This window comes from Schistocerca nitens, chromosome 7 (assembly GCF_023898315.1).
Source record: "Schistocerca nitens isolate TAMUIC-IGC-003100 chromosome 7, iqSchNite1.1, whole genome shotgun sequence".
In the NCBI taxonomy this organism is placed as follows: Eukaryota; Metazoa; Arthropoda; class Insecta; order Orthoptera; family Acrididae; genus Schistocerca; species Schistocerca nitens.
In genome coordinates this window covers 398,995,907-399,022,373 of record NC_064620.1, presented here as the reverse complement: position 1 = coordinate 399,022,373, position 26,467 = coordinate 398,995,907, and the positions used below count along the sequence as shown (strand labels likewise).

Sequence of the window (26,467 nt, the reverse complement as noted above, 5' to 3'; positions counted from 1 at the left end):
TTGAAAATAAAGAAAAGTGATCTGCTGACTAAAGTCAAACATTTTTGTTGATATTTTCATAGACATAAATAAATGGTTGCTAGCCAATTCTTCGTCACTAAACTTTGACCCCCCTCCCCAGGGGGCTCGCCACTCTTTGGCGGGTTCCTGCTTGGCTACTGCGGGGCCCCAGCATTTGCAGCATTTTTTTCCTTCCGTGCTGCATGTCTATCCTCTTGCAATTTTTTTCCCCCTCCCTTGGGGAACATGTCTGGGGTATTATTGGGAATGTTCTGCATTCTGTCACTGATGTGTGACAGCCTCCCGTTTGTTTTTCGCTCCCTTTTCCTTTCTCTGTTTCCCTTCTCTTGCTGCTCCACTTGGGCGTTTGAGGTTCCTCTTTCTCTTCTTCCTCTGTGTGTGCTCCTGAAGGCCGACCCATGTGTCTGACATGTAACATGTGACTGAGTAATGTGTAAATCCCAGCCCCAGGTCGACAGGTAGGGTTCGCACGTACCCCCTGGTACAGGCCAGACCCAGGGAGGGGTGATTGCCTGAGCTGTAACCTTCCCAAATTGCCGATTGGTCCCTCCGTCAGGTGTTTGGGAGGAGTGTCCTGAGGTGTGAACAGTCATCTAAGGCGGGTGCGTCCCCTTGTGAAGGAGGCCCCCAGTTGGAAGAAAGAGCACGCCATTGGAGATGGTGGCAATCATGGGGATTTCCAAGCGATGAGTCAGTCACCTTCCCACTCAACGTCTACAAAACATAATGCAATGGGGTTGATGATTCGAAGACCCTTCCCGCAGCACCATGGTTCCTTGTCTCACGTACTGAAGATAGTCAGTCCTTTGCCATGGTCAATCCACTTATTATTCAGAAAGGTGTAGATGCAGTTGCTGACCCTGTGAAATCCTCTCGTTTACGGAGTGGCACTTCGCTTTTGGAGACCATTTCTGATTATCAAGCACAACTGCTTGCTGCTTTGCTTCTCCATGATTACCCTGTTCATGCCGAAGCCCATAGGACTTTGAATTCTTCCCGTGATGTAATTTACACCAGGCTGCTTGACGGTCTAATCGAGGCCGAAATACCACCTTACCTCTCTGATTGTGGTGTCATTGCCGTTCGTCATGTAACGAAAAAGGTAGATTTGTCCTTAATGCCCACCTGCACTCTCTTTATCACCTGTGATCGAGTGGTGCTTCCGTCCAAGCTCAAGGTATGCTATGAAATTTGCACCGTCCGGCCGTATATTCTGAACCCGATGCGCTGCTACCAGTGTCATCATTTCAACCAGTCTTGTCAACACACTGCCAAATGTCACCTGTGGTAGGGATGCACACGACGGTGATTGTCCACCTCCTTCTCTCTGCAGTATCAACTGCAATGGCGGCCATGCTGCCTCCTCTCTGGAGTTTCCTGTGTATCTTGATGAGCGGGCTGTTAAAGACATCCAGGTAAAGGAAAAGGTGCCTTATCCAGTTGCTTTACGCTACCTGCAACTTTCCTGGTGGATGTGAACTCTTCACCACCGTGGCTTCATGAAGCGGACCATGTTAACCTTGGCTTTCATTCACTTCCTGCTGACACTACTCCAGCCTCGGTCTATCGCGTTCAGATTCATGACCTTCGCATGGAATTTGGCGATAGTACCTTTGTATACACTGATGGCTCTTGACTGACTGTGGGGTCAGGTGTGCCTTCGTCATTAGCACCCGTATCTTTCGATATCAGCTTCCGGCAAACTCCTCAGTACTTACAGACGAGCTCTTCGCCTTGTATCCTGCCACTGAGTACATCCGGCAACACAGCTTTTCCAATTGTCCTCTGCTCAGACTTGCTCAGTACCCTTCAAAGTATCTGGTGCTGAACACTGCCCATCCCTTAGTGCAGTGGGTCCAGGAAAACTGTTACTGGCTCACACTTGGAGCCAGTCATGTTTCTGTGGGTTCCTGGTCATGTTGGTCTGCAAGGAAACGAGGCTGATGATGCTAATTTCCAAGGCTGCTGTCCTCGTACCTCAGCCTGTAAGTACCTATATTCCCTCCGATGAACTCTGCGTTGTTGTCTATCAGGAGGTGGTGTCCCTTTGGCATCACCAATGGTCTTCCCCTCACAGGAATAAGGTTCTGCTTGTCAAGCCTCTCCCAGCGCCTTGGACGACCTCCTCTCGGCCTTCCTGCTGGAGGAGCTTATTTTAACTCGGCTGCATATTGGGCAATGCCTTTTTATCCATCGTCATTTGCTAAGTGGCGCTACCCCACCACTTTGTACACATTGCAGTCAAGTTTTAACTGTCCGCCACCTGAGTTATCCGCTGTATTAGCCAATGATGCACGGGCTATCGACCGTGCTTTACTTTTTATCTTCGAAAGCAATATGGTGAAGGCCATTTAATTTTTTGTTTTGTACCTCCGTTTCTGTGTGGTGTCTTTTTTAGCCCTTTCTCCCTGTGCCTGCTTTTAGCTGCCTTCTATTATGTCCGTTGGGATTGACGTATAGTCGTTTAACGCCTCTCTGTCTTAGAGTTCTATAGTTTTGACTTGGATGCATATGACCCCTGTTTTTGCGCCACAAAACAAAACAAAACTGAACTTCGAAAAAGTACTATAAGTAGTTCAGAACTCGTGAGAGGCTTCTCCTCAGTATACATGTAAAATATTACAGTCAAATAGAAGAGGCAACAATGTTATATTTTTGGGCTACATTTTGATCATAAATTTAGTTAAGAGGATTTGCAGTGCAGATACATTTAGGCATATGTAATTAACAAAAATTAAAAAACCTATCATACTTCACGTCCTTATACAGTTCCATTATTTGGGGAAATTCATCAAGTCAAGCTTAAGTTTAGAGTCCAGAAGTGTGTAATACAAACTGCTTCTTATATTAACTAGAAAACATTCTGCAAAAGTTTGGTACAGGATCTGAGGATACTAACTGCAGGTTCAGAATTTATATGGTGGTCATAAAATTGTTCTTTAATGGCTCTTTCAAGCCAACAGCTCAGTTTGTGGAATCAGTGTTAAAAGTAAGAATAATTTGTGTTAAGATTTTGTCTCTTTGGTCCAGCAATAAGTCTATTGTTTAGGAATGTAAATCTTCAATAATTTTCCAGCTTTGCCAGCAGCCATAAAAAGCTCAGCTACCAATAAAGACCAGGAGCCTAAATGATTTGTTGGTGACCATTGCTCCTGCTTCATTGATGGATATCATAGGAAAAATAATTGATTTTTATTTTATTAACCTCTTGACTGTGCTGTTTGAGATAAGCGGCCGGTGCCGAGCTAGAGTTGGTGGCTTCTGACTTGGGGAGTTGAGCGTGCTTATAACTATTCCTACATAGTAATTATATTCACCTCGTGCCACTTACTTGCAGTGCCGTGTGCCTTGGCACTTTGGCACAAGGTTTTTGGATCAAGTGATTGTTGTGCATGTAATTAGATAAGTTCGAAGCTTTTCACAACAATGTTTTCATGGAAATAAAATTATTTTGTATTTGTTTCCATATTCTGAGAAAGGATTTTATTGGTGGAGCCAATATATATAGTTTCTTTGAACAATTTTAGTAGAAATTAGTTTTTGTATGCTACAATTCAAAGCATGGTATTTCACAAGTACACATTTCTCTTCTTACTCTTTCCCATTGGTGTCTTTCTCACTGCAACGCACGTAGCATTTTTGTGTAAGTGCCTACTTGTTCTCAAATGGACTATGTTTCGGAAAATGTTGTCCCACCTTGTGTGTTAAGGCTTGTAGGTGGCAAGTTCATACAGCTTTCCTATGCTGAGAGTATGAATTGACATCTACACTGCGTTTTTCTAGCAAATTTTCAATGGGACCAACTTGGAAGTCAAGTCACCTGAATTTTCTACAAAGTTTATTGTACAACAGGTACAGATACAGTTTCTACACCCATGAAATGGCAAAATTGTTTCGTGTATTTTCTAAGACTTCTTTCTAAGGCCAAATAACTGCTCATTTAATTTCAGTATTACTTCTGGTTTCATTTACACTATTTTTTTTTCTGTCTTCTCAGTGTGCTATAGCTCATTACTAAACACTGGAAGGTGAGTACATATCTTTATCTCGCCATTGAATTCCCGTCAATTTCTCTGTATGAAATGTCTTAACATTTTGTTTCTCAAGTTTTGCCTGAGACTAGTATAAAACACGTCCGTAAACACCGTATACACCTTGTTAAAATATCCACGAAGCACAGACAAAACTACTTCAGATGCTAGACGATGTTGGCTATATTGTGGCTAAAATACAGTGTACTTAACATTGTATGTTATAAAGTGACTTAAATACCTCCTACTTGCTTAACACAAGATAAAATGATTTTATACCAAAGCGAGTCCGGTTCATTGGTGTCCATTGCCTTTCCACAGTAACAGTGGTTCATCAACGTATAATTCATGTTCAGGAATATAAGCCTCTCTAGTTTTTGTTTTTTTTTTTTTTTTTTTTTTTTTTTCTGTAGATTAGTGACAGGATTTAATTTGTACAATTTAGTAGGAATACCACAGTCTTTGGAATAAGCACTGTTGTTATTAATTAAAACTTCTGGGCTAAGAGGCTGTGGTTGAACAGTAGAAATTCTTCCTCCTGACGTTTCATTGCCAACTGCGGGCAACATGTGCTGAGGTGAGTCAATGACTGCTGCCTAATGAAATAATTGATTCACACAACAGAACACCAGTGACATCTGTTTGAAGACCTTTAAACTAGGTAGGATGACAGCCGATATACATCAAAATAAATTTTGTAGAGCCAGTCTGTTGTGGCAGACTGCATACGAGAGTGCCTCGTTTGTCAAGCATGGGGCCAGTGCCAAAATGGGTACTGTGTTTAGCTTGTTGAGCATGGTCTAGGGTTTATTAATAGCAGATAAAGTGATAGTTACATAAAATGGACTTCTACATCCTTCTGTGTAGTAATCTGATGAGTGTTTTTGCTGTAAAATTGATTCTGTTTGTGTAGCTACAATAGCCCAAGAGTTTTCTTACATGCTTCAATGTACTGGGTGGTTATAATTAAACTTTCCCTATTTAACACACTATAACATGGAAACTAATTACCACACGAGTACCAAACTTGGTAGCTTTAATGTTGAGGACTTGGGGAAGAGAAATAATGCAGAATCAATTCAATTGAAACACTTATAATGCTGATATGGTAATTGTACCATCACATACTGGTACCATTACTGCTACATAGGGGGCTCAATATGGCGCCCATCAGTGACCAGAAGAGTCTGAAAGCACAGGATTGTGTTCTGCACAGCAGAATGAAGTGTGTCCATAGGTATGCTGACTACCTCTCTTCATAAGCTGCACTTCAGATCATGTGTTCCCTTGGTAAACCCTATCTTCAGGTAGCCCTACAACCAAAAATTGTAGGTAGTGAGATCAGGTGATCGTGCCGGCCGAGCATTTGGAACCGATTGGCTGATAATTTTGATTGTTTCCAAATGTGTTTTGGAGAAGCAAACTTCATGAGCGATGTGTGGTGGGGCCCCATCTTGCATGAAAACTGTTGAGTTCAATATGTCTCTTTCCTGTAGGGCAGACATGACATGCTGGCGAAGCATGTCGCAGTAACACTGGCAAGTCACACTGCGCATCTAGTGCCAACCTGTTCAAAAAAGAATGGGCCAATGTTGAATGTTGCCATGAAGTCACACCATAAGGTGACACTTCACCATACAGAGGAACTTCCTGCACAGTGACTGGAGGTGAAGATCCCCATACTCGGCAATTCTGTGTGTTCAACTCACGCGTCAAATAAAAATGAGCTTCGTCTGCCCATAAGATTGTCCAGGGCCAGCCCTCGTCAACTTCAGTGCTTGCAAGAAAGTGGAGAGCAAAGTCAATATGCCGTTGTGCATCCTGTGGTGCAAGCTGCTGTATGATATGGATCTTATATGAATATCATTTGAGAATGGTTCAAAGCACCTTCTGCACAGAGGAACACGGGATGTTCAATGTGTCAAGACATAGCACGCACAGTGCCTGATGATGATTGGGAATTGCTCAGTGTCGTCTGCCATAGCAACAGTGATTTCATCAACCACCTGTGGTGCAACCGGTCATCGGCATCTTCCTGGAGCAATGCATAGTTCTCTAGCTGATTCAAACTTCATGATGCTGCGCACAGCATGTGGAGAAAGAGGACCCTTCTGTAATCCTTTCAACCGGTGATAATCTTGACATAATATGTTAAATAGGAAAAGGTTAACTACCAGGTGTATACATTTGTGTGTTTTTGAGAAGTTTCGTATTACTTATTAAAGATGTTCGATTTTATTAGTTAATCCTCATCCATAATGAATTTCACTTAGGATTTGTGAAAAGAACATCAGCACATCTTTTTTGTAAACCTGTATTCTAGTGAATCATGAACCTTGCTGAGGTAGGTTGACTTGTGTGGTTCAGTGATACAGATAGCCATTCTGTAGGTGTAACCACAACAGAGAATTATCTGTGGAGAGACCAGACCAATCTATGGTTTCCAAAGAGGGACAGCAGCTTTTTCAGTATCTGCAGGGCCACAATCGGGGGAAACTGTAAAGTTATTTTTTTCTCATGAACATGCACTTCAGCTGTATGGCTAATTGACATCCTCTTGTGTCGAATATTCCAGAGGTAAATTAGTCCCCCATGTGAATATCCAAGCATGGACTACCCAGGAGGATGTCATTAGGAGAAACAAAACTCATATTCTTGGATGTCATTAGGAGAAACAGGACTCATATTATGTGGCTCAGAGCATGGAATGTTAGTGTTTTCTTTTCATCCCATCTGGTAAGTCTCCCGACACAGGGTCCTCGGCAACTGGTTCATGATTCTCTTCAGTTCCTAAACCTCACCGGCCCCCTGTCTTTATCCCTCTTCTTTCGCCTTCAACCCTTCTGCCAGGAGAAGACAGTGGCTCTGAAAGCTTAGACATTTCCTTAACCTTTGTGCGAGGTTTCTCCTGCTACCGCATGGCAAATATATTTGATATCAATCCAGTTTTATTGGATCCCTTAATCTGGTATGTAGGTTTGAGAATTCAAAAAAGGAATTAGATAATAGAAGCTATGGAGGGAGTTTTTGAAGTGAAGTGGCCGGAAGAGGCGGCTTTAGTCAGATGAGTAGACAATTATAAATACAAAATCAAAAGAGCGTACTGCAGAGCTCAGCATAACATGAAAATAAATCAGGTAAGCTACTATGAACACCATGGTGAACACATTTTTGGAGCAAAGATAAACATGAAACCAATACAAACTAGAGTAGTGAAAGTTCATATGCCAGCTAGCTCTACAGATAGAGAGATTGAAAAAATATGTAAGACGAAGATAATTATTCAGGTAGTTATGGGAGATAAAACAGGGTATATGTTCCCCGGGAACTTTTTCATCTGGAAAAAGCTGCGAGTGACTCGGGAATTTTTTTAATTATGGGAATTTTGCATTGTTTTAGTTTTCAGTTAATTTTTTTTACTCATAAGAATTGATACTGTAACAAAGAATTTTACTTCAGCCTGTTACTACAGAATAATACTGCAGCAGTGTAACACAGAAGTGAGAAGAACACCAAAACGAAACTTAAATCGGAAAGAAAAAGTACCATTTACAAAAAAGCATAGTGCACCCAAGTGTCTGTTGACAGCAAAATGTATCAAAGGCTTTACGATGAAAACTGTGCAATACTTTGTAACCACAAAGTGCTTTTGGTGAGTGTGAGGTCACAACTGTTTACTTTAGTTTCGTTTGATCAGTTGCCAGTGGGCTCACCCACAAGCACAGTGGTGAAGCTGTGTATGAGCAGTGTCTTATCCACCCTCTGGTTACTTGAAGTGTATAAGCACTAGCAGCAAGCAGTCAGCAGCCAGATGCTAGCAATAAAAAAATTGTCTAGCATGTCCAAGCTTCCAGGTTCGCACATGTGCAGAGCAGTTAGTTGTTGCGAAGTGGGGAGGTGGTAGTCTCCATGTGACCAGTGTTTGCATATAATGAGTTTGCTGTTTTCCCTTTGTTTACGGTTCTCACATCAAATGAAACCAAAACAGATTTATGTGACTAGGAGCTATCGAGTGAATTAAAATACTTTCACATAATTGTGGAAGACTAAACTGTGTTATTAGCTTGTTTTATGATTTTATTTTATTTCCACTTCATTGGCAATCGAGCATTAATCGACTTGAAGAACAATGAAGTCATTTTTACTGGTTTGCTAAAGAAATTTGCCTTCTCTTCTGGCAGCCAATTTATTTATTTGAAACCATGTTTCATTCCACAGCATTGGCTAGTTTAAACTATTCACTGAATTTTTAGTGCACATTTTCATCTTATGGCATGTGACGTAATGCCACAGGAAAGAACCAAACATGAGATAATATAGTAATGGTATTCAAAGAACAACACTGAAAAACTTAGTAGAAGGTGTGGGCCTACTTCCATGTGAATCTGGACATACGAATGTGTGCTTCAAACAGAATTACACATTTTAATGTGGTTTACAAAATGCCGATACTCTTGGAGAATTCTGAATATTCTACTTCACATAATGCTATATACATATGAACATATGTAAATGTTCACTTGCAGACGAATAAGCAAACAAATTTGGTTAGTAGTATTTAATAAAACATTTTGTTTGAAATATTGATAGCTATAGCAGAATTTTACAAATCAGCCCCTGTGGACCAATGTGCGTGTGTGGTTTTTTTTTTTTTTTTTTTTTTTAAATCACAAGAAATGTTTACACACTTGCCTTGTACCACCTCTAGCCTTTGACAGTATTTCTTAATTTGTGTTGTTTACATCTCAAATTTACAGAACACCATTCTTCAGTAAATTACAGATGGGCAGCATACAGTGTTTTATCATTGTAACACCCCAAAGGGTTCAATTTACTGCTGGAGTATAGAGTATAAACTGCCAGTTATACAGTTACTTGGATTCACAGATAATGTTGTTAATTTTTTATACCATTTGTAAGTCACGAAAAACTTAAGTGTCCTTAGTGCTCGTGTATACAAAAATGTTCTTTTAATTTTGCAAGAAATTTGTATTCATTCTTACCACCTTTTTTTCAGTGCTGTGTGGATGTAAACCTGATGGGAAATGTCACATAACAGTATTTCAAAGTACAAAAAAATAAAAAAAATCTGTATTAGTTACCACATAGAAAAATATTAGGGTACTTTGACTTGTAAAGTCTAGTTTTGAACTTGGATATTATGCCAAGGACTGCTTTTTTACTTAGCTCTACAAAGCCCCGAGTCTGAGTCTGTTCCATTTTTTGTGTATAGTTCAGCAACACCCTCAGCATTGCAGCTATTGAACCTCATGTATCATTGTAGGGTCCGAATTGTGACAGGAGCCTTTCGTACTAGCCCTGTGAACAGCCACCTAGTTGAGGCAGGGGTCTCTCCTTTACCTATGAGACAGCCACCAACAGCTGGTGAATTTTGCTATATGCATCTGTAGCTTTGGTGAACATCCCATCTACCAAGTCCTTTCCCTGGAAGAGAACTCCACCTCCCACAACAGCGACCCGGAACTGGGTTTACAATTGCTTCATGCCCCTGGTGACTGTCTGACCCACATTAGTTTGCTGCCTTTTCTTGGCTGTTGGAGACATATCCGGTTTCGGAAGTGATATTCACCAATGGCTCAACAGTTGACGGACAAACACGCTTTGCATACATACATGCATGGTGCAGTGAACTCCACACTCTGCCACACGGGTACAATGTCTTCACTGCTGAATTGATGGCCATGTTTGTTCTTGCTCTGGCAAGAGTATCCTAATCTGTAGTGACGCCCTTCGCAGCCTTCAGGCCATCAATCAGTGCTACTGTCCTCACCCACTGCTTACAGCTATCCAGGATCTTGTCTCTGACCATCCATCAAGCTGGACAGCCAATAGATTCCATTTGGACACTGTCATGTTGGGATTTTGGGAAATGAACGAACTGACCGGTTGGCCAAGCTGATCATCAGGATGCTGATTCTGGAAATGGGCATCCCAGAATGACATATGGTCGATTATATGGCGTAAACCACTGGCTGTGGCCTGCCCTAATTTGGCTGCTTTGAGGTGCATTGCAATCTTTCGGATGCACTACCATCTCTGGTGCTAGTAGACAATGCCATAGCAGTTAATCTAGTATTTTGCCTACAAAACTGGTTTCTATTCATGCCTGTAAGGTAGGACTTCTGTGCTCATTGACTACCTGAGACTGGGTTGGTGGGATACCTCCCCCCAGGTGCCTTGTTGTCCCTTGCTTGGTGGCCCAGTGTGGCCTCTGCCCTTTCATCTTTTTATTATTTTTCATTTCTTATTTTTAATGCCTAGTCTTGACCTGTTAATGATTTGTCTGTGCTGTCTTTTTGTGCGCTTCTATCTGCTTTTATTATTATTATTTATAATATTATTGTTGTTACGTTTAGGCTTTCCAGGATTTGACTTGCTTCATTCCTTTGATGACCACTCTTGGTTTGCCACTTAATGGATGATGAGACTAATGACCTTACAGCTTAGTCCCTTTCACTCCAAACAAACCAACCAACCAAAAATTTGGGCCCAGAAGACAAGCAATTATTTAAAATGTTAGAGGCACATTTGTTTGATGTATCTTAAAGGATAACACATGCAGAAAAGTAACAATATTATATGTGAAGCTTAGCTTTAATTGTAGCTATACTATAAACCATTACCTTTTCCTATTTGTGTGCTTAAGCTACTTCAGTGAAGTTGCTATTGGCTGACTACATATCTTGTCCTAATCTCTGAATATCTGCTATCAATGGCTGGTGAGATCACGTTACATGAGCTATGGCTGGCTGACAAAAGCACATCACAATCTCGGTTTCAGTGCTTTGGAACCTAATGTGCTGTATTGATGGAATTTTTTTATACTTTAGTAATAATGCAGTGTGCATGTTGCTGTGCATCGAAGATCTTACCAAAACACTTTTTTTTTTTTTTTTTTTTTTTTTTTTTTTTGCTATGTTTCATATCCCATTGTACCGGAAAGCTCTACGCTGGTGTGTGAAACCATTACCATTCAAACGACTGATAGTTTTACAGCTCTGAGGCAAAGTAAGCTGTCACTTGATGTGGAAGAAGTACATTTTCAGCCTGGAAAAATGCATTTTCGCCCGAGAAAAATCTGGGATTGGTTTTCCTTGTCCACGTACACTCCCTTAAACCCTGCAAAAATCAGTACTGCGGGATTGGAATTAGATAGTACAGAAAGGTAGAGAAGGAAAAATCAAATGTGGATAAGGGAAAAGAAATAAAAGATGAAGCTGACAAGGAGGATTCTGCACAGAGCATAATTAATTCACCACTAATACTTAGTTTGAGAATTATATAAGAATGTTGGGTGTGTCAAAGTCCTGGAGACATTGGAAGGTTTTAGATTGATTATATATATAATATATGTCTGCTTGTGTCTGTATATGTGTGGATGGATATGTGGGTGTGTGTGTGTGCGTGTGAGTGTATACCCGTCCTTTTTCCCCCTAAGGTAGGTCTTTCCGCTCCCGGGATTGGAATGACTCCTTACCTTCTCCCGTAAAACCCACATCCTTTCGTCTTTCCCTCTCCTTCCCTCTTTCCTGATGAGGCAACAGTTTGTTGCGAAAGCTTGAATTTTGTGTGTATGTTAGTGTTCGTTTGTGTGTCTGTCGACCTGCCAGCACTTTCATTTGGTAAGTCACATCATCTTTGTTTGTTGGTTGTAGCCCCTTCACACCACAGGGATCACTCTGCTGATGCGTGCGTCTTTAACTCCCCATGTATGCCCCTGGGGCATTGGGAATCTCGGCAATGGCGATCCTGGCAGGTGGCCTTTGCTGCGGCTGGGTGGCGCCTGTGGGAGGGGCCCCTGGTCGGTGTGGGTGGCATCAGGGTGGATGACATGCCATGAAGCGTAGTACATCATCTCTTGCTGGTGGTCTGCTGCCAGGAGTCTCTAAGTGGGCAAAGTGTAACTTCAGTGCTAAGAGTTATGACCCCAAGTCGTTCCCCTCCCTGGCCACTGCATGGGAGGAATGCCAGGCTAAGGATGGCAGTGAAGCTTATTCGGCCCGGTACCTCGTATGTACGAGAGTTGATGGGGAATCTATGAAGCCTCAGTTTTTTGTGGAGCATTTGGAGGACAAGTTTGGGGAGGTGGAGGGCTTGTCCAAAATGGGCTCTGGTTCAGTTTTGATAAAAACAGCACCCTCTACAGTCATGGGCATTACTCACTTGTGGCAAGTTGGGAGATGTTTCTGTTACCATCATGCCTCATAAGAGCTTAAATATGGTCCAGGGTATCATATTCCACAGGGACCTTCTTTTGCAGTCTGATGATGGGCTGTGCGCCAATTCAGAGCGGCGAGGTGTTTCTATTCGTCTGGCGCGTTGATTAGGGGTCCAAGGGATAACCAGTTGCCACCAGTGCCTTCATCTTGGCGTTTGAGGGCGACACATTGCCCGAGAAGGTGAAGGTGATGTCTACCATTGTGATGTAAAGTCCTATATCCCTCCTCCGACGTGGTGCTTTAAGTGCTGGAAGTTTGGCCTTGTGTCTTCCTGCTGTACTTCCAGCCCCACCTGTCGAGATTGTGGTCGTCCATCGCATCCAAATACTGTGTCCTGCTTCCCATCTGCATCAACTGCGGAGAGCATCATTCACCTTGTTAGCTAGACTGCAGGATTTTACAGAAAGAGAGGGAAATTACGGAATATAAGAGCCTGGACTGACTGACCTACAATGAGGCTAAGAGGAAATTTGAGTGCGTACATCCTGTGGCTATGACCACCTCATATGCCACTGCTAAGAGAATGGCTGTTGCCCCATCAGTTGCTCCAATTCCTGTAGCCTCTCAGAACTGGGAGACTACACCTGCCCCCTTGATGGTGTGTGTGTGTGTGTGGGGGGGGGGGGGGGGGGCGGGCACTTCCCTCCCTATTGCTCCTGCAACACCTGCTTTGGGAGCAACACCTCCAACCATCGGGGATTTCAATCCCCACTTCTGAGCCAGAGAAGCGTAAGGCTTCTTCTGCTCCTGTCCGTAGGAAGGGGTCCCTTGGGTCACTCCCTTTCCAAGTTTGTGCTAGGGGAAAGGTGACACCCGCCAGTGGCTGAAGAGCCTAAAAGCAGCTGGTCAAAGGGCATCACGCTCATCCTCAGTCCTGGAGACTGATTAACTGAAGTCCTCCCAGCCAGGGAAACCCAAGGAACAGTGCGAGAAATCGAAAAAGAAGAACCCCAAAGAATAAGGAAACTTGTGGTGGCTCTGAGTCTGAGAATGGGGTGGAGATTCTGACGTCTGCTGAGGACGTGGATCTTGCCTGACTGTCAGACTCAATGGATATAGACTGCTCACGCAAAAAAGTCTGCGGCAGCAGTCGACCCTGAGGTGTAAACTGCCTCATTGAATGTTCCATGCCTTCCCAGACTCGTGATGATATCATCCTCCAGTGGAATTGCAGTGGTTTTTTCCACCGCCTGGCTGAGCTACGGCAACTGTTAAGCTTTACACCTGCTATCTGCATTGCCCTCCAGGAAACCTGGTTCCCAGCAGTGCGGACCCCTGCCCTTCACAGCTATAAGGGATATTACAGAAACCTTAGCGACTGTAATAGTGTGTCAGGTGGAGTTTGCGTTTATGTAAATTTAGTCTGTAGTGAACATGTGCCCCCTCAAACCCCTCTAGAAGCTGTGGCTGTCGGAATAAGGACGATGCAGGAAATAACTGTCTGCAATGTATATCTTCCTCCAGATGTTGCAGTACCCCTGAATGTATTAACTGCACTGATTGATCAACTCACTAAACCTTTCCTAATTTAGGGAGATTTTAATGCCCATAACCCCCTTGTGGGGTGACGCGGTGCTTAACTGGCGAAGGCAGAGATGCTGAAACTTTACTGTCTCAGTTCGACCTCTGCCTCTTAAATACTGTGGCCGCCACGCATTTCAGTGTGGCTCAAGGTAGTTACTCAGCCATTGATTTATCAATTTGCAGTCCAGGACTTCTCCCATCTATCCACTGGAGAGCACATGATGACCTGTCTTCCTATCACTGCCCCAGCTTCAGGCCTAAGGACGCCTGCCCAGATGGGCTTTAAACAAGGCGGACTGGAAACTTTCACCTCTGATGTCACTGTTGACTCTCCCCCACATGGTAACATCGATGTGATGGTTGAGTGGGTGGCTACCACAGTCATTTATGCGCCAGAAAACACGATCCCTCGCACTTTACAGAGCCCCTGTGACAGTCAGTCCCTTGGTGGTCGCCGGAAGTCGCTGAGGCAGTTACAAAGCGTCGGTGAGCTCTACAGCAACATAAGCGGCACCCTTCTCTAGAGCATCTGATAGCCTTTAAGCGGCCCTTCTATGATGTAATTGGACATATCGATGTGTATCATACAAAGACAATGATAATTGTAAATTCCTTTTATGATCTGTGTTTGTCTTCCTTTGTTTTTACCTTTTGTTGGTTGGCTTTTGTAGGTTGCGGACGCATATCGAACTGAGGTCTGTTAATAAACTGTAATTATTTGTTAATTATTACTTGAAAATAGAGTTCATCATTATTATAAGTATGAGTGAATAATTATTTGTAACTTTAATTCCTCTCTCAATAAGCATTATCTGTGTTAATTATTTCTTTCCGCTGCAAGCAGCGCAGCCATTGATAGCGATTTGTATCGCGTTTTTGTCTGTGTTTTCCTTAGAAACAAATCAAATGTTTGCTTGATGAAGTGTAAATAGTGCACAATACGAAAGTAGATTTTATAGAGTTTAATTTAATAAGAATTTAAAATATTTACTTATTTGCTCTAACAATAGAGTCTCTATCAATTGTGTGCCGCCATCTTGATAATTATCTCAGTGGCAAATTCAAATTTAAATTCCGCAACTCTGCAGAATAAATGCCAAAGGTAATACAAATGTGTGAAAATAAATGTGCACCGGTGGTCCCGAACTCATTTTAATGAAAATGATTCGAATCAGATTGGTTCTTTAAAAACAGTGCTCATAGCACGATCCTTATAAGAAACTTTCCTAGCTGATGTATGGAGCCGAAATTAATTATGCACGAGTTGCGAAGAATATTGTTTCAGGTAACAAACGTCAGTGTTGTGCGCGGCTGATATTCGATGGTTTTAATGATCATTTTGCTGAAGATAACTGCTTCCATCTTAATCAATAGATCTAAGGAATCTGTTGTATGAACTGTGATTTAGTGACAGTTACACAACTTAAAGACAACACTTTAACACGACGTTAACTTGGAGTTCTTTAGCAACTAGATCAAATCTTTAGCCAGGAGAAAAATTATTTAGTAATTACTCAATGTAATAAAATAAGATTATCATTTCCATTTACAAATTAGTTAAATACCAAACCACTGAATAACACAGCGAACGCCACAGCGGACTGGAAACTTTCACCTCTGATGTCACTGTTGACTCTTCCCCCACATGGTAACATCGACGTGATGGTTGAATGGGTGACTACCACAATCGTTCATCGTCAGAAAACACAATCCCTCGCTCTTTACTGAGCCGCCGGTGATAGTCAATCCCTTGGTGGTCGCCGGAAGTCGCTGAGGCAGTTACAGAGCGTCAGCAAGCTCTACAGCAACATAAGCGGCACCCTTCTGTAGAGCATCTGATAGCCTTTAAGCGGCTCTGTGCCCATGTATGCCAGCTTATATAATGATGGATAGCGGAGTGTTGGGAGAGGTACGTGTCGACCATTGGTGCCATACATCACCTTCCCAAGTCTGGACGAAGATCAGATGTCTTTTTGGGTACCAGACCCCCAACAGGTGTCCCTGGTGTTACCACCAATGGCATGCTATGTACCAACGCAAATGAGATTGCCAAGCAAGATGGTGAGCACTATGCTCGAGCCTCTGCGTCGGAGAACTACCTCCCAGCCTTTCGCATCCTCAAACGGCGGATGGAAAGGAAAGTCCCCTCGTTCACTACATGCCACCATGAACTCTATAACGCCCCATTTACGGAGTGGTAGCTCTTCAGCGCACTTGCACATTGCCCCGGCACAGCTCCTGTGCCGGATCAGATCCACAGTTAGATGATTAAACATCTCTCATCTGACTACAAGCGCCATCTCCTCATCATCTTCAACCGGATCTGATGCAATTACGTCCTTCCATCGCAATGGCAGGAGGGCGTCGTCGTTCCGATGCTCAAACCCGGTAAAAACCCACTTGATGTGGATAGCTATAGGCCCATTAGCCTATACTTCCTTTCAAATGGTCTAAAATTACAAAGTTTATGTTGTAACCATGATGATGCTCAAAAGTATGTTATTTTTTTGGAAATGTTGTCTGTCTGCTAAATCTGCACCTGTGAAGTACTGAAAAGACTTTACCAGAGTTGTCTTTAAAATCTTACTTTGTAAGGTGAGTGCCTATTCAGTATCTCTGGGATTTTTGTATCAATTTACTTAGATGTGTAGCACAAAGCAAGTAAACCAGCCCACTATTTTACCCTTTGAATAAATATTTTCTCTCTTCAGGTCTTCCCAAGGCTTCAATAACATTTATCCAAATGACATTACATTTCTAACTTGGACAGCTTAATTCACATGTTAGTTCCTCGAGAGTCGTCCACATATGTTAAGCTGCATGATTTCACAAAGCCACACATAGACCATCTGATAGAATGGAGGTTAGGCTTCGACACATCAGCAATGATTTCATTAGAGAGAGCCAAATTCAGGTTGGCCAAGTAATGATTGTGTCCTTTCAAAAGGAACTATACTGGAATTTGTCTTCGGCCAGTTACGGAAAACGCAAACATAATCTTAGATGGTTGGATGAAAATTTAAATTCCTTTCCTTCTGAGACCACAAAATTGTTAGCATAGTCTTCTTAAGCTGTTTGTCTTTCAGGTGCTTGCACCTCACTGCAGTCAAACCAAATACTCACCTCATGAGATACAGTATAAAGTGTTTCTGGTGCTTTGACTGTGCCCTTGTGTATTTTTATTCTGCTTGGGAATTAATCATTGAAAACCTGCTTATTCACAATGCTTTCTCCTTTTCAGAATTATATAGTGGCCTTTTTTCTGTGTAATTAGTCTGTTTCTCTTTCATGTATTGTGTAAGTTTCGTGGATGAATGATAAAGGTCTCATTTATTTATTTATTTATTTTACAGGGCTGAACATTTGAAGCATAGAAATAAATGTTATTATGCCCAAAAGAAGAAAATTGAAACACAGCTGACAACAGTTGAATTCTGTGATCTGATTCAAGCTTTCATTCTTGCACAGTTGGTGAGTAATTCTGAAAAGCTCAAAAGTAGTAATACTCAGAAATTGGGGCATAATTGATGATGATCTGCATTTACCAGAGCAAACTTCAGAATCTTCATTGTTGTACTTTCATTGTACATGGTTTGCAGTGCAAATGAATTCTTACATTAATACACATATGTGGTATCTTGAATTTTAAAGTGTTTGGCATTTTCATCTCGACAAGCATAAACCAGGCCATGTTTAATTTCATCAAATCTCTAGACACATACTACATGAAATTTATTGTTTAATTAGGTAAAAAAAATGTTGCTTTTGTTGTTAAGCAACTGTAGTATCATAGTGTATTTGCATTTTGCATACTTGCTGTCTTCTCAGTACAGCAGTGGAAATGTCATGGCATGGTTAGTTAATAGCTCAACTGTACACTACAATATTCCATATGTTGCTCAAGTACATTGGACACGTTGTTGCTTTCAGTGTTCAATACTACCATTGCTCTGATGCCATTTCAGTAGCACATATCTAAAAGCACATGTGTGTTGCTTGATCTGTATTTTCCCTCAGAATTCAGAAGTTTCATGGACTGCAGTTTTTCCTTACATTGTAAAGTGACCCCCCTGCGTGTCCGGGGGTTAGAATAGGCCTGATGTATTCCTGTCTGTCTTACGATGCGACCAAAAGGAGTTGACATGTTTTGGCTTTTATGTGGTGGTCACCTGTAGGGTTTGACCTCCATTCTTCAAAATTTTCCCGAATAGTGAGCCAATTGGGGAAGGGCGCCTTACAAGGTGCCTCGTGTCCATCATGCATTGAGATCTTTAGCCCACTTAGTCGTAGTCTCATTGCAGTCCTGCCTATTCTCCATGTCTTGGGCGAGGACATCTTCCTGGGTGCGTTTTCCATCATGCACCATGCAGTGTCGATTTCTGTGTCTATGATGACCATCGACTACTTCGCATGTGATACCCAGCATGGTGGCCAGTCCGTTGTGGTGGGGCCACCATGTACCCTGTTGGTTGTAGCCCCCTGACCACACAGGGATCACTCTGCTGATGCCTGTGCCGTTAACTCCCCATGTATGCCAAGGGGTAGATGCCCATCCCCCTGGGGCATCGGGACTCCCGGCAATGGCCATCCTGCCAGGTGGTCTTTGCTGCGGCTGGGTGGCGCCTGTGGGGAGGGCCCCTGCCGGAGTGGCTGGCATCAGAGTGGATGACACACCATGAAGCGTAGTCCATCAACTCTTGCTGGTGGTGAAACACCAGTAGTCTCTAAGCAATCGTGAGCTCAATTCAACGCACAGAAGTAAGACCCCAAATCGTTCCCCTCCCTGGCACCACCATGGGAAGAATGTCAGGCTAAGAATGGCAGCAGATCTTATTCGCCCCAGTACCTTGTATGTTCGAGAGCTGATGGGCAATCTTTCATGATGATGAAGCCTCAGTTTTTTGTTGAGCATTTAGAGGACAAGTTCGGGGAGGTGGAGGGCTTGTCAAAAATGAGATCTGGGTCAGTCTTGATCAAAACAGCATCCTCTGCCCAGTCACGGGAGTTACTCGCTTGTGACAAGCTGGGGGATGTTGCTGTAACCACCACGCCCAATAAGAGCTTAAATATGGTTCAGGGTATCATATTTCACAGAGACCGTGTTTTGCAGTCCGACGATGAGTTGCGCGCCAATTTAGAGGGCGAGGTGTCCATTTCGTCTGGCGTGTCCACTGGGGTCCGAAGGATAATCGGGTTGCCACCAATGCCTTCATCTTGGCCTTTGAGGGTGATACATTGCCCGAGGTGGTCAAGGTGATGGTCTACCATTGAGATGTAAAGCCCTATATCCCTCCTCCGATGTGGTGCTTTAAGTGCTGGAGGTTCGGCCATATGTCTTTCCGCTGTACTTTCAGCGTCACATGCCGAGATTGCGGATGCCCATCACATCTCAATACTCCATGTGCCCTGCCTCCCATCTGTGTCAACTGTAGAGGGCACAATTGGCCTTGCTTGCTTGACTGTAGGATTCTCCAGAAAGAAAGGAAAATCATGTTGTACAAGACCCTGGACCGACTGACCTATACTGAGGCTAAGAGAAAATTTGAGCGACTGCATCCTGTATGTATGACATCGTCTTAACGCCGCCGCTACAACAGGTCTGGCACCATCAGCTCCGCCAACCCAGGTCACCTCTCAGAGCTAGAAGACTACACCTGCCCACTTGATGGTGGGGGGCACTTCCCTCCCTATTGCTCCTGCACCACCTACTTCGGGAGCAACACCCCCTCCCCAACCATCGGGGATTTCAATCCACATTTTTTAGCCAGAGAAGCGTAAGGCTTCTTCGGCTCCTCTCCCTAGGAAGGGGTCTCTTGGGTCACTCCCTTTCCAAGTTTCTGCTAGGGGGAAAGGTGACACCTGCCAGTGTCTGAAGAGCCCAAAAGCAGCTGGTCGTAGGGCTTCATGCTCATCCTCAGTCCCGGAGACTGGATCAGTGAAGTCCTCCCAGCCAGGGAAACCCAAGGAGCAATGAGAGAAATCAAAAGAGAAAACCCCTAAGACCAAGGAAATAGCGGTGGCACTTACACCACCACTACCTACAAGCTCTGCGGCTGAGGATGGGATTATTATTTTGGTGTCTGGTGAGGGCCTAGATCTCGCCAGACCCTCAGACACAATGGACATAGATTGCTCAGGCAATAAATCTGTGGCAGCAGGTGACTCTGCGGTGTAAACTGCCTCATTGAATGTTCCATGCCTTCCCAGTCTCACAATGTCATCCTCCAGTGGAATTGCGGCGGTTTTTTCCACCACCTGGCTGAGCTATGGCAGCTGTTCAGCTTTACACCTGCTTTCTGCATTGCCCTCCAGGAAACCTGGTTCCCAGCAATGCAAACCCCTTCCCTCCATGGCTATAAGGTATAATACAGGAACTGTAACGACTATAATAGTGTGTCAGATGGAGTTTGCATTTATGTAAACTTGGTCTGTAGTGAACATGTCCCCTCAAACCCCTCTTGAAGCTGTGGCTGTCAGAATAAGGACGACACAGGAAATAACTGTCTGCAGTGTATATCTTCCTCCAGATGGTGCAGTACCCCTGAATGTATTAGCTGCACTGATCGATCAACTCCCTAAACCTTTCCTAGTTCTGGGAGAGATTAATGCCCACAACCCCTTGTGGGGTGGTCCTATGCTTACTGGCCGAGGCAGAGATGTCGAAACTTTGTCACAATTCGACCTCTGCCTCTTTAATAATGGGGCCGCCACACACTTCATTGTGGCTTATGGTAGTTACTTGGCCATTGATTTATCAATTTGCAGTCCAGGACTTTCTCATCTATCCACTGGAGATCACATGACAACCTGTGTGGTAGTGACCACTTCCCCATCTTCCTGTCACTGCCCCAGTGTCAGGCACACGGACGCCTGCCCAGATGGGCTTTGAACAAGGCGGACTAAGAACTTTCACCGCTGCTGTCAGCACTGAATCTCCCCCCACAGTAACATCGAAGTGATGGTTGAGCAGGAGACTAGCACAATTGTTTGAGGCAGAAAACGTGATCCCTCGCTCTTTAGGGTGCCAGAGGTGTAAGGCAGTCCCTCGGTGGTCGCCATAGGCTTTAAACGGCTCCATGCCCGTGTTTGCTACCTTATCAAACAATGGAAGAAGGAGTGTTCGGAGAGATAAGTCTCCACCATTGGATGCCACCTGTCACCTTCCCAAGTCTGGGCAAAGATCAAACGTCTTCTCGGGTACCAGGCCCCAACAGCTGTTCCTGGTGTTACCATAAATGGCGAGTTATGTACTGACGCAAATGCAATTGCCGAGCACTTTGCTTGAGCCTCTGCGTCAGAGAATTATCCCCCCAGCGTTTCACATACTCAAACGGCGGCTGGAAGGGAATGTCCTCTCATTCGCTACACACTGCAGTGAATCCTATAACGCCACATTTACAGAGTGGGAGCTCCTCAGTGCCCTTGCACATTGCCCTGACACAGCCTGATAGCATCCACAGTCAGATCATTAGGTTTGATGCAGCTCTCCATGCTACCCTATCCTGTGCAAGCTGCTTCATCTCCCAGTACGTACTGCAGCCTACATCCTTCTGAACCTGCTTAGTGTATTCATCTCTTGGTCTCCCTCTATGATTTTTACCCTCCATGCTGCCCTCCAATACTAAATTGGTGATCACTTGATGCCTCAGAACATGTCTTACCATCGATCCCTTCTTCTAGTTAAGTTGTGCCACAAACTCCTCTTCTCCCCAATTCTATTCAGTACCTCCTCATTAGTTATGTGATCTACCCATCTAATCTTCAACATTCTTCTGTAGCACCACATTTCAAAAGCTTCTATTCTCTTCTTGTCCAAACTATTTAACGTCCACATTTCACTTCCATACGTGGCTGCACTCCATACAAATACTTTCAGAAACGACTTGCTGACACTTAAATCTATACTCGATATTAACAAATTCCTCTTCTTTAGAAACGCTTTCCTTGCCATTGCCGGTCTACATTTTATATCCTCTCTGCTTCAACCATAATTTATTTTGCTTCCCAAATAGCAAAACTCCTTTACTACTTTAAGTGTCTCATTTCCTAATCTAATTCCCTCAGCATCACCTGAGTTAATTCGACTACATTCCATTATCCTAGTTTTGCTTTTGTGAATGTTGTGCTCAAACCTGGTAAAAACCCGCTTGATGTGGATAGCTATCAGCCTCACCAACGTTCTCTGTAAGCTGCTGTAACATATTGTATGTCAGCTGTTGGGTTGGGTCCTCAAGTCACATGGCGTGCTGGCTCTGTCAGGGCGACCTCCGCCAGGTTTGCTCTACAGCTGATAATCTTGTCCATGAAGTATGCATCCGAACAGCCTTTTCAGGCGGCAACACCTTATTGCCATCTTTTTTGACTTATGTGAAGCATACAACACGATTTGGCGACATCACATCCTTGCCACATTGTGTGAGTGAGGTCTCCTGGGACCACTCCCGATTTGTATCCAAAACTTCCTGTTGTCCATACTTTCCGTGATGAAGTTGGTGCCTCCCATAGTTCCATCCATATCCAGGAGAATGGAGACCCACAGGGCTCTGTATTGAGTGTCTATTTTTAGTGGCCATTAACGGTCTAGCAGCTGCTGTCGGGCCCTCTATCTCACCTTCTCTGTATGCAGATGACTTCTGCATTTTGTACTGCAGTTCCAGTACTGTTTTTGCTGAGCGGCGCCTCCAGGGAGCCATTTACAAGGCGCATTCGTGGCTCTAGCCCACAGCTTCCAGTATTCAGCCTCAGTCATGTGTCATGCACTATTGTCGGTATCGTACTGTTCATCCTGAACCTGCATTTTACCTTAATGGCGATCCACTCACTGTAGTGGAGACATATCAATTCCTAGGACTGGTTTTCTACGCTCGATTGACTTGGCTCCCTCATCTTTCTCAGCAGTGTTGGCGGCACCTCAATGTCCTCCGTTGCCTGAGCAACACCAATTGGGGTGCAGACCACTGTACGCTGCTGCAGCTCTACAGAGCCCTTGTCCAATCCTGAATTGACTATGGGAGTGTGGTTTATGGTTCGGCTGCACCTGCAGCACTGCATTTACTCGACCCTGTGCACCACTGTGGGGTTCCGTTAGTGACAGGAACTTTTAGGATGAGTCCAGTGACCAGCGTACTGGTGGAGGCTGGTGTCCCTCCACTGCAGATCAGACGTGCGCAGCTGCTCGCCAGTTATGCAGCACACATTCATACTTCCCCTGAGCATCCGAATTACCATCTCCTTTTCCTGCCCGCGGCAGTCCATCTCCCGCATCGTCGGCCCAGAACGGGGCTAATGATTGCGGTTAGCATGCGGTCCCTTCTCTCCAAACTAGAGTCCTTTCCTTTACCACCTCTACTTGCGGTCCGTTCATGTACGCCTCCATGGTGTATGCCTCGGCCGCAACTTTTTCTGGACCTTTTGAATGGCCCTAAGGACTCCGTTAACCCTGCCGCTCTCCGCTGTCACTTCCTCTCGATTCTTGACATGTTCCAGGGCTCTGAAGTTGATCACACCGACGGCACGACTCAATGGCTGATGGTCACGTAGGCTTCACATATGTTCATGGAGGACATATTGAGCAGCACTCCTTGCCATTTTTCTGCAATGTTTTCACTGCAGAGCTGGCGGCCATATCTCGTGGTCTTGAGTACATTCGCTCATGCCCTGGCGAGTCATTTCTCCTGTGTACTGACTCATTGAGCAGCCTACAAGCTATCGACCAGTGCTTCCCTCGCCACCCTCTGGTAGCGTCCATTCAGGAGTCCATCTATGCCTTGGAACAGTCCTGCTGTTCTGTGGTGTTTGTGTGGACCCCAGGACACGTCGGAATCTCTTACAACAAACTTGCCGCAGGCTGACCAAACAGGTGACACGGAAACAGCTTCTGGAGATAGGCATCTCCGAAGCTGGCCTGCATTCTGTCTTACACTGCAGGGTTTTCCGGCTTTGGGAGACGGAATGGCATAACAGCACACACAACAAACTGTGTGTCATTAAGGAGACTATGAATGTGCGGAAGTCTTCCATGCAGGCCTCTCACAGGGAATCAGTTGTCCTCTGCCGGCTCTGTATTGGCCATGCGTGGCTAACTCATGGTTACCTACTCCGTCGTGAGGACCCACCTCAGTGTCATTGTGGCTCCCACATGACAGTCGTCCACCTCTTGCTGGACTGTCCAGTTTTAGCCACTTTGCGGCACTCTTTTAACTTTCAGAGCACCCTGCCTTCGGTGTTGGGTGACAGTGCCTCCACAGCAGCTTTAGTTTTACGTTTTGTCTGCAAGAGGGGTTTTATACTTCTATGTAGGTTTTAGTGCATGTCCTTTGTCCCTCTGTGTCCTCCACCCTAGTGCTTTTAGAGTGGAGGTTTTAATGTGTTGCATAGTGGTTGGCTTTCCCTTTTTATTCGCGTGGTTGGCCAGCCACTGTAATCTGCTATAATGTTTTACTCTCTTCTGTTTCTAGCGTCTCTCCATTGTTTTCTTGTCCTCTTTTGTTCCTTCTAGTGTTTGTTGCCGTCCCTTTGTTCTTGTGGCTTTTCCTTTCTTTCCGTTTTGTGTTATATGTTTCATCCGTTTTATTCTCACACTTGTGGCATTGTTTTATTAGGAACAAAGGACCGATAACTTCGTAGTTTGGTCCCTTCTCCCACCTTTAAATGAACCGACCAACCAACCATTGTAAAGTGACAAACTGGAACAAGCATACTGGTTATCAGACATTCCTGGCTCATCCGTACTGAAAGAAATTGCTCCATTTTGGAAAACAGATGAACATAAGTCAGTAATATACACCACTTGTTGCTGCATTCTATTCAGAGTCAAGGGAAAAACTGTGTTGGTGACGACAAACTTGGAATTAAAATTTTATTCGTGTTTCCGAACACTTACACAATGTATGTGTAACTCAATAATATATTACACATATGGAAAATCTAGGATGGAATGTAAATATGTTTGAGAAAATTCACTACTTACTGAATGGAAGAGCTGTTGCACTGCATGCAGGAATCCAAATGGACAATTATTAGGCAATATTTTGTACTACAAACACTCCAGAACTACCACCCCCACCGCCCTTTTCTTCTAAATGCATTACTCATCTTAATTATTTTTATTCTGCACTACTACTTGTGCACGACTGGGAGCTGCTCTAGTGAATGAACTAAATTCTCTGATTTATAAATCTTTGTTTCAGAAATAGTTTCTTACATTCTTATGCCTTATTTAAAAAGACAGTAACTCAAATGGAGCTTAGGGAGAAAAAATTAATTTCTCAGTGTCAAATAAGAAAACTCATTTTCACTCAATGTTTTGTTTCTTCACTGAAGTTTCCTGTCTTGCAGCTTGGTGGGTCCTTACGACATTAACAAGTTGAAATACTTTCTTTCACTTATATATTGTCTCCTTTTGAAGTCTCAAGAATTTTTTTTAATTTTCAGGACAAGGCCGAAGCCAATTTTGCGCAGGATGTAGAACGTCTCATGTTAACTCGCACCAAGAAGCTCAAAAAGTTAGGTGTCCAAGAGTAAAACCAATTGAACAATGTCATGGTTACTTCTTATTTCTTTTTAAGAATTATCTGTCCTGTAATTACCTATTATTTGTATTGTTAATACTATGCATGTTAGAAGGTGTCATGTGTATATATATGGAGTATTACTGCACTCTCAAAATATAAATAAATAAATATATGATACTTTAAAACAAGTTTTTAATGCTTTCTATGTCCTTGAGATGTAAATACATATTACTCCCTAACTACTGCAGTGGTAAAAGAGAAACAAATGAGTTCTGTGTAAAAAGGAAAAGTCACTGGAGAAAAGCATAAAGTTAAAAGGAGACCAAATGATTGGCAGTAATTATCTTCAGGTGTTAACATTCTCAGGACTGCCAATACACACTAATGAAAGAAGGAAACACTAATATTAGCTTTTTGAACTTTAGCTCCTTTCTGAAAAAGCAGAGAGGGATTGATAGGGTACGATTAGACAGATGTGGTGTCTGAATTCTTACACCTATGTGCTAATACAATTACTCTGTACTGACATTCATTTTTAATAATGATGAATTTTGGATGAACTGAAATTCACAACCAAAATGCTGTATTAGAATTAAAAATGTTTCATGTAGTTAAAATACAGAAAAGGAAACCACTAAAGTATAGTGGACTGACGTGTGTTGCATGCACACATGTAACAGGAAACTGTTCACTAGCTTTTGAGCTCTAGCTCTTTTTCAAGTAAAAAATAAAAACCTATATATAGGCTGTGTGCGCCTCCCTAGGCCTCAGTAACAAACTAGTCTGAAACAGGTTGCTGGAAGATATTGGAGAGAAACTGGAAATCTCTGTGGATTAAAAACTAATGTAAAGAAGAAACTTACTTACCACTCCCATAATGAATCAGAAATATTTGAGGTACGAGATGTAAATTCTGTTCTATAATAATGTTCACATTAGATGTCATTTCCCAGACAACTGTTAGTTTACTTAGTGTGCTGTGTGATTATCCACATATACTTGGGTTGCATTTTAAGGCAAAAATGTCAGCTGAAAAGTGTAGGAGTAAGAGCCGTAGTTTTTTTTTTTCCCCCTAAGTAGTTTATTAAATGCATACATATTCAGGATCATTCACCTAAGTTGTTGGCACAGAATTCAG

The 26,467-nt window shown here is 43.3% G+C and overlaps 1 protein-coding gene across 3 annotated transcripts in view; it reads left to right on the top strand.

The window, feature by feature from the left end:
* Positions 1–25,517, top strand: part of LOC126194972 (baculoviral IAP repeat-containing protein 5.2-B-like) — a 42,268-nt gene extending 16,751 nt beyond the window's left edge. For all 3 annotated transcript variants that reach the window (XM_049933370.1, XM_049933369.1, XM_049933371.1), the window contains exons 4-5: positions 17,170–17,287; positions 25,250–25,517. In XM_049933370.1, the coding sequence (XP_049789327.1) occupies positions 17,170–17,287; positions 25,250–25,339 (208 nt within the window). In that variant the 3' untranslated portion in view covers positions 25,340–25,517. The remainder of the gene's footprint in view (positions 1–17,169; positions 17,288–25,249) is intronic.
* Positions 25,518–26,467: the final 950 nt, after the last annotated feature.